This window comes from Rattus norvegicus, chromosome 10, assembly GCF_021556685.1.
Source record: "Rattus norvegicus strain SHRSP/BbbUtx chromosome 10, alternate assembly SHRSP_T2T, whole genome shotgun sequence".
Taxonomy (NCBI): Eukaryota; Metazoa; Chordata; class Mammalia; order Rodentia; family Muridae; genus Rattus; species Rattus norvegicus.
The window spans coordinates 21,364,841-21,377,121 of NC_141543.1; the positions used below are offsets into that span (position 1 = coordinate 21,364,841).

At 47.0% G+C, this 12,281-nt stretch overlaps 1 protein-coding gene across 12 annotated transcripts in view; it reads left to right on the plus strand.

The window, feature by feature from the left end:
* Nprl3 (NPR3-like, GATOR1 complex subunit) overlaps window positions 1-12,281 on the plus strand; it is a 40,393-nt gene that overhangs the window by 16,964 nt on the left and 11,148 nt on the right. For all 12 annotated transcript variants that reach the window (XR_015630769.1, XR_015630770.1, XR_015630772.1 and 9 more), the window contains 3 exon segments: window positions 841-915; window positions 4,207-4,360; window positions 6,750-6,831. Coding sequence is in view for 5 of the 12 variants with exons in the window: in XM_087572854.1 (XP_087428980.1) it covers window positions 841-915; window positions 4,207-4,360; window positions 6,750-6,831 (311 nt within the window). In the remaining 7 variants the exon portion in view is untranslated.

A 12,281-nucleotide genomic window follows, 5' to 3' on the forward strand; every position in this document is an offset into this window, starting at 1 on the left:
ATGACAGCGTCACTTGGATGCAGAACCGTTTCAGTGTGCCATATCATTTAGAGATGTACAAAGAGCTGTGCTGTGACTTGCAAGCTTGATCCATGTGAGGAACTTCTCACCTTTGATAGTACCCTCCCTCCCTGCAGTGGCCTTTAATGACAGGGCTCTGTTCTGTCTGTGGGTGAGAAGGGGGAGTTGACAGTTCCTTCCTGTAGAATTGCAGTAATAGGCAGGGATGGGTACATTTCCTGGGTGTTGTAGGGAGAGTTGGGACCCAGGGATTTAACTCCATCTATAGGCAACACTGGTAATTAGGCTTGAAGAATGCCTCTCCAAGTGGTACGTTTGAGTGCTTTGGTACTTGTTATTGAGACTGCGTGGAGGCCAACACTGTAGCAAGACTGGCTGCCTTTGCATCAGGGCTGCTGGGTACTATCCTATCTCTAAATGTTCCAAGTCCTTGCCAGGGCATCAGGGGCATGGTTCTGGGCTCTCCTCCCATGTGCATCCTTTTCTGTCCTGTCACTTTGGGCATCGTCAGCATGATTTCAATCACTGAACTCTGAGCGTAAGCCATTTTGCTCACTGCACATATGTGATTCAGTTGTTTGTGTGGTGGTTGACTTCTCTCTGAGCAAAAGCACTACAGTTTTCTGTAGAAAGTTGTGGTTCTCTGCTGTCCGTGGTGTCCCACCCTCTGATTCCAGTATTGGGAATCACTGGAGTTCAAGACCAGCTTGGACTCATATTAAGTTCTAGGTCACCCTGCAGTTCATAGGGATACCCTGTCACAAAGAGATAGGTAAGGTATTGTGTCTTTTGATTTATTAGAATTATGCTCTTTTTCAGGTCTCCAAAACAGATCCATCTCCAAAGCGGGAAGCACCGACCATGATCCTTTTTAATGTGGTGTTTGCACTGAGGGTGAGTGTTGTACAAGTGGTTAGGAGGATCTGAGGGAGCTCCCAGTGTCCAGGGAGCTCAGGCTGAGGGCATGGCACTTGCCCTTTCGGTAACATGCAGGTGGAGGCATAGCTCATTGCTTCTCTCTCCTCCCCTTCCTCCAACTTTTTTGTAAAATATATACACATAACCATATGTACTTTATTAACAGTGGTAGATGGGCTGGAGAGATGGCTCAGTGGTTAGGAGCACTCATTGCTCTTCCAGAGGTCCTGAGTTCAATTCCCAGCAACCGCATGGTGACTTACAATCATCTGTAATGGGATCTAATGTCCCTTTCTGGTGTGTCTGAGGATGATGGTGTACTCACATATATAAAATAAATAAAACCTTAAAAGGGGGGAGGTGAAAAAACTAAAACAGTGGTCGTAATGGAATCCAGAGCCTCATGCATGTTGGGTAAGCACTCTATTACTAACTACATCCTTAGCCCTGAATGTTTCCCATTTTAAAGTCTATGGTGGCACACACCTGTTACCCCAGCACTTGGGCGGAGGAAGCTGGAGAATTACCACAAATTTGAGGCCAGCCTGTGCCACAGAATAAGATCTTATTTCAAAACCAGACAGATGAGCACTCAGCTAGACCAGCATTTGGGGAACTGAGGTGGGACAATCAGGAGTTCAAGGTCACTTTCTGCTACATAGTGAATTTGAGGCCAGTTTGCGCTACGTGAAACCCTATCTTAGTGCCCCAGTATTTAGTGCTCCAAGAAAGTATACAACTGAAGTCCTCATGACTGCTTGTCTTTGGCTGTGTAGTAAGAACCTGACTCTCATCACAGCAAATAGTAAGTGGCTGTGAGCCACCTCATGTGTTCCAGGAACAGAACTCAGCACCTCCGAAGAGCAACGAAGGGTCTGAGCTCTGAACCACCTCTCCAGCACTTGGTTTGTTTTCCTTTGTTTTTGTTTCGTTCTTTTGAGACAGGGTTTCAGTATGTAACTTTGGCTGGCCTGGAACTTGTTGTGTAGATCAGGCTAGACTGAACTCACAGAAATCTACCTGCCTCTGCCTCCCCAGTGCTGGGATTAAAAGGTGTGTGACACCGTGCCTGGCTTTTGTTACTTTTTTAGAAATGGTCTCATATATCCCAGGCTGGCCTAAGGATGGCCTAGAACTCCTGATCCTCCTGCCTCCACCTCTCAAGTGCCAAGATTATCACCATGTGTGTGCCCCATGCCTGAAGTACACCCATTCATTGTTCCATCACAGGGCATAGCTATGAGACAGTGGTTATTATTGTATGCCACAATGCCCTTTGGAATCTGACGAGAATTAGCCATGGTAAGTTGGTATTAACTAGTACTTGGCCTGTAAATGTCCTCATTGAGAATGGTTTTCAGTTGGCCTGTGTGGGCAAAATGCAAATCCCGCTCCGTGTGTGTGGTCTCTGTCTCTATTAGTCCAGTCACATTTCCCACCTCCAGATTCGTCTCTTTGGGCAGATTTTCTGTGTCCTGCGGTCTGGAAGCTGCTATGAAGGTGTAGTTATATCTGCAGGCGGAAAGTCCCATGGGTGACGATATAGTAACTTGGGTGTTGCTTCTTATTCCGTACTGTGAATGTTCACTTTGTCTGAGATGGTGTCACATAGGCCAGGCTGGCCTCAACCTTCATATGCAGACTTGATCCTTCTACCTCTGCCTCCCAAGTGAGGAGTAAGCTGCCATCCTAGCTGTACGTCCACTCTTTGTTAGCATTTCCATTGAAGTCTGACATATTCTAGGTGGCAGCTTTCTCAGCATATGCCTGCATACCTCCGGTGCTGAAGGCAGCTACCTCAGTGTTAGCCCGTACAAACAAGACATAGCAGATATCCCTTCAGTGTATGTCATTGAGCCTAATGGCGTGGGGGTGAGAACCGCCTCGCATAAAGGGGAAACTCAAACAGTTGGTCCCCAGCAGCTGTTTAAGGATGCTTTTGTACCTCAGCTGGTGGCACCTCCAGCAGAGAGGGTGACTCACTATGACTTGAGTCATTCGTCAAAGGAAAGTCTGTGTCCAAGGTTATCTTCTCCCTGCTTTTCTAGCGAGTGCTTCTACATGGAATCTTCTAAATGTGAGTTTTGTTTTGAGGCAGTTGTATATACTCTTACATCAGCCCTTTTAGGACATGATCAAGGAGTGCCCCAAGCAGGAAGAATCAGGACAGACTGCCTTGTTGCAAGTTTGCCCAGGCTTTACTTCTGTTTATAAATATGGAGCTTATTGAGAATACAGAAAATCTTTCCAACACCAGGTATACAAAGTGTTGTCTGGGTAAGATAATTGACGTAAAGGTGACAGACACAGGGTCACTTGGCAAATAATCAGGATGGGAACAGCATGAGAAGTCCTAATCAGCGGTGCCATTTGTCCCTTCCACTTCTAACCCTGTACCCCCAAGTGTTACTCAGCAGTCCTGGTGGCTCTAGAAACTCTGAGTCATGTTCGGCTCAGTTATCTGCTCATTCAAGCATCTCCATAGATCTCACAGAGGCCTGCTCCACCCTTGGCCTGGGTGTGTACACCTGCTGGTTAACTATGGTCACTGATAGGTTCCAGAGGGGTGAGGGCACTTCTGACCAAGCACCTTCTCTATGCTACTTTGGCCTGGTTAGTGTGAGTGTGCAGTGGACACTGCGGAGGGACATGGGCTGGGAGCCTAGTATTAATCTGATTAACAGATTGGGTCTTTACTAGGAATAATTCATCCCTGACATACATTTAATGAACAGCATAACACTTTTTTTGTATTTTTTGTCCTGGAACAGTGTGGCCTGTTGTGAATGAATTCCTATAAACAATAGGCCAGACATGTTCATGATTGGTCAATTTACAACAGTGATTACAGATACCTCCAAGGTTTTGGTCAGGTCAAACTGTTGAGTGCCATAAGTGAATAGTTTCCTCTGCTCAGTCAGTTTTCCTTCTTCAGATGATGACCTGTGACCCAAGATCACATAATAGGTGGGTGGGATCAGTACCCTTAGCTGTCCCTTGCTTTTCTCTACAGTCCTAGTGTAGTGGGGATGTGTGTTCATCTCTGCAACCCTCTAGACAGTTGTTCCCAAGACTAGAAGATGAGAAAGTCAGCCAGCAGGCTTATAGGCAGGCTATGGGCATGCACAGGGAATTCTGCATGGCAATTGCTATGAGGAGAAACCAGTGGAAAGCAATGGAGAGGGCCTCCTTCATGGTCTACGTTTTTGCTGTACACATGTATTAGAGTCTTATAAATGTATCTCTGTACACATATTCTGAGTGCAGGCCAATGCTGACCCGTCAGTGATAAACTGTCTGCACACCTTGTCCCGGCGCATTGCTACCGTCCTGCAGCATGAGGAGCGCCGCTGCCAGTACCTCACACGGGAGGCCAAGCTGATCTTAGCACTTCAGGATGAGGTGTCTGCTATGGCCGATGGTGAGTGCAGCAGCCTGCTGAGCATGGGTCTGCTCTGGCCGATGGCTTCTCTTTGTGTAGTGTCTCTAGAGGACCAGCTGGTCATTCTGCTTTGTTTTCAGGGAATTGCAGATAATGCTCTAAGTCAGCTCTCGAGTTCCAGGGACACTATTAGAGAGATCCTCTGTGCAGGGAAGGGCAGGCTTGCTGCCTTGCAAGTTTGATCACATGCCAGTTAGTTCTCTTTGTGGACTTGGGTACGCTGAGAGGACAGAGACTCTCTAGCTCCAGGGGCCTCTCCTACATTACACCTCAATGTCAGAAGCTAACCAGAGCTTTGGCATCTGGTGAGCTGGACACTGGAGAGGGAGTCCTTACAATACTTGGTAAGCAGAGACTGGCCAGAGAAGTTACAGGATCTTCACATTGAGCTGGTCATGACCGGTACAAGATAGCTCTTCTAGGGGTACATATATGGATCTGCTTTGCTAAATGGATGGGTCTGAATTGATCTCTCTAGGAAGAACCCCATACATTGCTATGTGATCACCTTTCATTTAGGACAGATACCTCTGCCTGGCTTTGGTTGTGCTACATAATTTGTCCCGGGATAGGAAAATCAGGGCGGAGCCATTGAGAACATCCAGCTGGTAAATTGGGTGATTTCCATCCTTGGCTTTTAAATTGAAGAACCTAACTGTCCTCTAACCAATCCAAAAAATAATCTGTGCTGATAGACACTGTGTAGCCTTTAGTGTGCCTAGAGGACTACACTGGAGAGAAACTGGGAATGACCTCAGCCTCCTTCTCCAAGGCTCACCTTAAAACTGCAGAAGAAAGAACAAGGAACCGAAATTAGACCAAATTATTACAAACTAACAAAGTCTGGTCTGATTCTAATGTATTTTCAGTGAAAAATTTACTGTTTTCCTCTGAAAATTAGATGGGCATGGTGGTGTGTACCTTTTATACTAGCCCATAGAAGGCAAAGGGTTTGCTGGGTTCCAGGACAGTCATGGATATAGAGAGACTGTCTCCAGCACAGAACCCACTTGTATTACGAACCTGGAAATGGGTGTAGAGTGTGTGCCTAGTGTGTGCGAGGCCCTGCATTCCAGCTCTAGGACCCAAGCAGAGAGACAGCAAAACAAACAACACTTATGTTTTCTGTTTTAGCTAATTATAAGTATGATAGGAAACAATCCAGAAATTTTCTTTTAAGATTTAGATCTGGGTGTGATTGGTACTTCCTTTAATCCCAGGACATAAGAAAAAGAGGCAAGTGGGGATCTCTGACTTTTGAGGCCAGTCTGGTCTACAGAATGAGGTCTAGGCCAGCCAAGGTTACACAGTGAGACCCTGTCTCAAAAAGAAAGAAACTACCCCAAAACACCAACAAAAACTTGTTAAAAAATTAAATATTAAAAACCCATGTTCATCTTAATTATATATATTTTTGTTAGAGATTCATGAAGGTAAAAGATGCATCTCATGATTGTACAGTGTGGGAGAAAAGTGGAATGGCATGGGAATTCCCTGCAACAGAGGGTAGGGGCTGCTGAGCCAAGAGACATGCGCCTTCTGTGGGAGGCGGTGGAGCTCACGGTTCACTCCTGTGACTACAAGGTTAACAAGTTTAAATACAAATAGTTTTCATAGTTTCTCAGATCAGCCTGAGTCTACTTTTACAGGGATCAGGGATATATTGATTATGGTGGTGATGGTGATGATTACAGGAGTTTTTTTTTTTTTTTTGTTTTTTTTGTTTTTATTAACTTGAGTATTTCTTATATACATTTCGAGTGTTATTCCCTTTCCCGGTTTCCGGGCAAACATCCCCCTCCCCCCTCCCCTTCCTTGTGGGTGTTCCCCTCCCAACCCTCCCCCCATTGCCGCCCTCCCCCCAACAGTCTAGTTCACTGGGGGTTCAGTCTTAGCAGGACCCAGGGCTTCCCCTTCCACTGGTGCTCTTACTAGGATATTCATTGCTACCTATGAGGTCAGAGTCCAGGGTCAGTCCATGTATAGTCTTTAGGTAGTGACTTAGTCCCTGGAAGCTCTGGTTGCCTGGCATTGTTGTACATATGGGGTCTTGAGCCCCTTCAAGCTCTTCCAGTTCTTTCTCTGATTCCTTCAACGGGGGTCCTATTCTCAGTTCAGTGGTTTGCTGCTGGCATTTGCCTCTGTATTTGCTGTATTCTGGCTGTGTCTCTCAGGAGCGATCTACATCCGGCTCCTGTCAGTCTGCACTTCTTTGCTTCATCCATCTACTTACAGGAGTTTTTGATGTTAGCATTGGTTTACCATTACTTGTTAATGCTGAATTTGTTCTAAAGATTGCTCATGTTCTGGCCTGTGCATATTTCTTGCTTTGGAAGTTGTAAATCCTTAACAGTTGTTTTTCTTGTAGCAAATGAAGGTCCTCAGTCCCCATTCCACCACATCCTGCCCAAGTGCAAGCTGGCTAGGGACCTCAAAGAAGCTTATGACAGGTAAGGCCCCTAGGGCTGTGCTGTTGAACCTCCTCTTTCTGGCCAGCTTCCCTCAGACAGTGCTGCATGGGCTCTGTGTGCGTGTGTGCTGGAGCTCTGCTGAGACAGGGACAAGAAAGGTTAAGGATGGGACACTTGTGTGGCCACTTTTCAGGGAACCACTTTGGTGTCCGTTTTCCTAATGGCAGCCCCTTCGTTGAGTGCTTTACTTCGCAGAGACGGTTACCTCCTGACCCTTTACAACAGAAGCTCCGCCCACAACTGTCCGTGACACAGACAGTGCTTTCCAGCCATTCAGGCAGCAGCACTTATTGAGCCTAACCTAGAGCCACGTTCTTTACCATCTGCATCGAGGTGGCTGTCACCATTGCCTCTTCTCACTCTAGGAAATCCAAGTTCAGTGGGCAGAGTTGGAGGTGACTGTGACAGGCTCTGCTCTGGGAGAGCTGGAGTTTGAGACACTGACCATCTGAGGTCAGCAAGTATTGGGAACACAATGGAAACCTCATATGGATTTGATTACATTTGTGGCTGAATACTCTATTAAATACATACAAAATACTTAAGCCTTTGTGTGTGCGTGTGTATGTGTGTGTGTGTATGATAGACTCTCACTGAGTGAGAGTGGCTTGATCTAGGTGTGTGATACTCGCTTTCTCTCTTTTATTTTTTAGACAGGGTTCTGTTTTATAGCCCTGGCTGGCCTGGAACTAATTCACTTATGGAGACAAAGCTTGGCTTCATAGCATCTAATAAACAAAGTAAAAAGGAAACCAGTGACTTTAGGTTTCTAAAATGAAAAAGGACGTAGTGGGAAAAATGTAAAACCTTACAAAGCTTTGTCATCTGCCAGGCACAGCTCAGGGCTTGAGGCCTCACAGTGCCACCTAGTGGACCAATTCAGAGGAACACAGAATTTGAGCTTTTGGTGAGAAAGGCATTCAAGATCTTTCTAGCCAGAAACCCTGTTTGTTAGTGCCTAAGGGTATGGTCTCATTTCTCCAGGTGAACTCCTACAGCAGCCAGCAGCCCTGGGTCCTGGAACCTGTCCTGGGAGGCTGAGAGCCACACTTGTATGGCAGGATGTGGCAGTTGTGACCTTCTCTGCTCCCACCCCTGCCTGATATTGTACACCTCTATGATTGCCCAGTAGCCCTCTTGGCCTGATTCATTCTCAGCCTCACCCCACAAGCCTGTGATTGGCCTCTAGGTCCTCTTCCCTCAGCAATAAAAAGGTGTAGCTGAGTATACATTGGGTGGGTAGCATCAACTATTACATCTGCCTTCTGACGTAGCTCTTTGCCAGATCCCTGAGAAAGGTGTTCTCAAAGAAAACCTAAAAGACAGGAGGTTGTGGGCTTAATTGGCATTGAGCTTTAAGAGCATCCGTTCAATAGAATTGTTCTGGACTTACTATTTTAACCAAAGCCAAAGTTCTGGTATAGCTCTAGATGGCAACCCTATTCCCTGAGTGTCTGTGACTATAGAGTGGAAGTAGGAATCCCTTAGGAGGTTACCTGGTTGTCCAAGTACCTGGGTCTCCTTCTGGAACTAACTCCATGGTCCCATGTCTCCCCAAGGTCGCATCCCTTCGGTCAGGGATGTCCCTTCACTTTCTATAACACAACCCTCTGCACAGCTCATCCACAGTTAAAGAGATATGGAGTGGCAGGAGGAGTGATGATATAAATTGCTTGTGGTGTGAAGAAGTGTTCTGTTGAGTGATTCTTTGAATTAACAGGGACCGTGGTTGGGTCTGGGAGCTCAGGTGGTGGGAATGCTGTCTGAGGCCTGGCCGGGTAAGTAGTGCTGACTGCATTGTTAATCGCACAAGAGCAAGAGCAAGAGAAGCCTGTAGATGTTCCGAGAGCTAGTCTGTATTTCATTAAAAAATGTACATACATGTAAAGTTTTGTTTGAGGTTTCAAGGTAGGATTTTTGAAGCCTCTTGCTTCGTGCTGTATCCTATCACATGTAGTAGGAAGCTTGGATGCTGTGTGGGGCAGGGCACACAGGATACATGACAGAGTCTCAGAGTAGAGGCTTAGCTGAGGTGAGGTCAGAAGTGACCTCTTGGTTATTAGCTAAAGGCAGGCCAAGGAGTGTGGGAGTGCGATAGCTTGCACACGGTACATCTTGGGTGCAGAAGATAGGACTGCGGTGCCCTGCACAGTCATGGTGTGTAGATGCAGGACCCTGGCAGGAACATTTATCTCCTGTTGCAGAAGGGCTGGACTCTAATGCTGGATGCAGGCTGGATAAGCTCGGGGGACAGCATCTTTCTGCTAAATATTGAATTTTCAAACTAAATATTGAACTCCTGCGAACAGGAACACAAGCTCAGCAGGGAACTTTCTGGATACAGATCCTGGGTCTCATCTTGAAATGCAGATCACAGAAGCAGGGGCAGCCCTGTTCTTCCCTTCTCTCAACAGACTTTAGTGTGTTTCCTGGTTTACAGTTTTGCTGTGAAGGATTCACCTGACTATCTCTAGAGCTAGAGGCTAGAAGTTGGGCAGGCATGTTTCTAACACTCCTTGTCCTCCCAATGTACTCTAGAGGTTTGTCCAGATGTGCATCTGGTACTCAGGGGACTCCTAATGGCAGGGTTTAGTGTCTCCACACCACAGAGCTTGGTTCGTTTGTAAGGAGACTCTAGCTCAGTACAAAATATTCAGAGGGAAGGACACAGGCTGGGGATCTGAGTCAGCTGGCCCGAGGTCGAGACACACCTGAATTATGAATTTGAGTGTGTTATAAAGGCCTTACTTAATGTGCCCCTCATGCCCACAGCTAGCATTTAACCCTGGCCTGCACTGCCACACCAGTCTCTATGTACCTTCCTTATAACTCTAGTTTATAAACTGCCCCATCCAGAGTAAGAATCTTCTAAGTAAAAGGCTGCAGTTTGTCTCCTCTCTTGCTGTGTCCCAGGTGCCTGAAACACTACTTAGAGCTGCACCTAGCACATGGTTGTCCCCACATCACTGGGGTCCTTGGTGGACAGGATCAACCATGTTTGAAATGACAAGAGACTCGGTATGTAGTTCTGATCCCATGTTGTTCCAGTAGCCACCCTGTACTGCCCTAAATAAGAGAGCTCAAAAACAGGACCTTCTATTTCTTCCCTTGTGACCACAAGTCAATTGGAGGAGCCTGGCTAGTGTTTGCATGGGCGTGACCACAGCGCAGCAGTGTGACCCTTTCCCACCTCTGTGAATGCTGAGAGGCTTTCCTGACGCAGTGTTTCTCAGGGTTGGTTGTGAGCTTTGCTTTCCATCCCGAAGAGTGGTGCAGCTCTGGAAACTACACACACACATAGTTGGTTCGGGTCCGTTCCTAGAAAGGCCAATCGGGGTCTTTGACCCACATCTTGACACTCATTAAACCCTGCTCTTAACAGACTTTAAAGTTTGGTTACCCCAAAGTTTGGTTACCCCGTGAACCTCCTTGGTGAACCACCATTGTCCACTAGGCTCAGCCACAGCCTGTGGTGCCCTCCGTACACCCACCCCTAGGAGGTTGAGGCCCTGGGAGAAGCAGGAGCAGATGTTTTGGAGCCATGAGGTAGTTTGCATTAATCAGTGGATGCTGCAGAGATCCTGGGGAGTGAGGGTCACAGATATGTTCTTCTCCCGCTTCCTTTCCCCTCCGCTTATTCTCTGCTTGAAGGAGAAAAAAAACTTGTTTTTGCATTTGAATCTGTTGGCTAGAGTTCCTGGCAACCCTCTGGGGACAATTCAGAAGCTTAGAGCTCTTGTCTATTGCTGGAGGCCCCAGGAAGAGACTGTAATAGTCCTTGGCAGCTATTGTGCTACATGCTGAGAATCTCAGCATTTGGGAGGTAGAGGCAGGAGAATCACAAGTTTGAGGCCAGCTTGTAGTACACAACAAAATTCTGTCTGTCTGTCTGTCTGTCTGTTTGTTTGTTTGTTTGTTTGTTTATTTATTTAATGCATGTGAATACACTGTAGCTGTCTTCAGACACACCGATATCCGATCGGGAGGATATCCGATCCCATTACAGATGGTTGTGAGCCACCATGTGGTTGCTTGGAATTGAACTCAGGACCTTTGGGAAAACAGTCAGTGCTCTTAACCACTGAGCCATCTCTCCAGTCCCAAAATTCTGCCTAGAAAGAAAGAAAGAAAGGAAGGAAGGAAGGAAGGAAGGAAGGAAGGAAGGAAAGAAAGAAAGGAAGGAGGGAGGGAAGGAGGGAGAGAGGGAGGGAAAGAAAGGGAGGGAGGGGGAGAGAGAGAGAGAGAAAGAGAGAGAGCGAGCGAGAGAGAGAGAGCGAGCGAGCGAGCGCGAGTGGGGAGGGGCGTTGCAGCACACATCTTTACTCCCAGCTCTTGGACATCAGAGGCAGGCACATCTCTGTGAGTTTGAATCCAGCCTACATATTGAGAACTAATACATAGAGAGACCCTGTCTGGGAAAAAGAAACAGGGGTGGGAGAAAAGAGAAAACAAAAGTGTGTTTTCGGGAGCCTGGAACAAGGGCCTTGTTTCTCCCACAGTACCCAAACATTTGACCTTTGACCCAGGCAGGAAGAGCCCTTGCCACACCCCCTTTAACCACTAGCCTGCTCTATCCTTGGCCATTCCCATACTGGGAGCTGAGAATAGCAGAGTGGGTGGTGGTGGGAAAATACTTCTTGGCTGCTCTTCTGAGTGGAAACAAGACCAGGGAAGGTACTATAGAGATTGGTAGTTTAGAAGCCCAGGGGATGTGTCCTGTTTGAGAACAGAGTCATGGAGTTTTAAGTTGTCTTTGCTACACTGGATGAAGGAGGCTGCCTGCCTGGTTGGCTCTTCTGAACTTGACTGGGTTGGGGCAGATGACAGGAAATACCTTTCTCAGGCCTGAGCAGTTGCTTTTCTTTCCTTATGTCATGTGTATAATTTCATTTCAGAAGTTCACTAACATACTTTTTGCCCACTCAGCATATAGACCTGAACAAATTCTATTTAATAAGCACATGTTGTTGGCACTTAGCACCAGGATTGTGTGGCTGAGCCATGGGTGGGGCTCTTCCTTCACACAACCCTGCCCTCCTGGGTGTAGTTCTGTAGGGACAACCCACAGGGCCACCTGTCTACAGGATGGGTTTCTGGGAGGACAGCGTTCCTGCAGAATACTGCCTGACTCTGGGTTCTCCCCCTTTCCACTCATGAGTGTTTCGTGTGCCAGTGCAAACCTTGCATATACCTGGTGTGGTTGGTTAGGACAGTATTAGGTAGCAAGCAGGTAGAATCCTGTGGTCATGGATACAGCGTGCAGGGTGAGGGGCCAGAATGAAGGTGGGGCCAGGATCCCTCACTGAGAGTGTACATATGAGATTGGAGTTATAAGAAAGACAAGAGACAGCTGGGAAGAGAGGCCATGGCAAACCTAAGTGCCAGATCCTGAGAATGCTGGACTTGAATGATGGGGAAGGAAGTGAGGG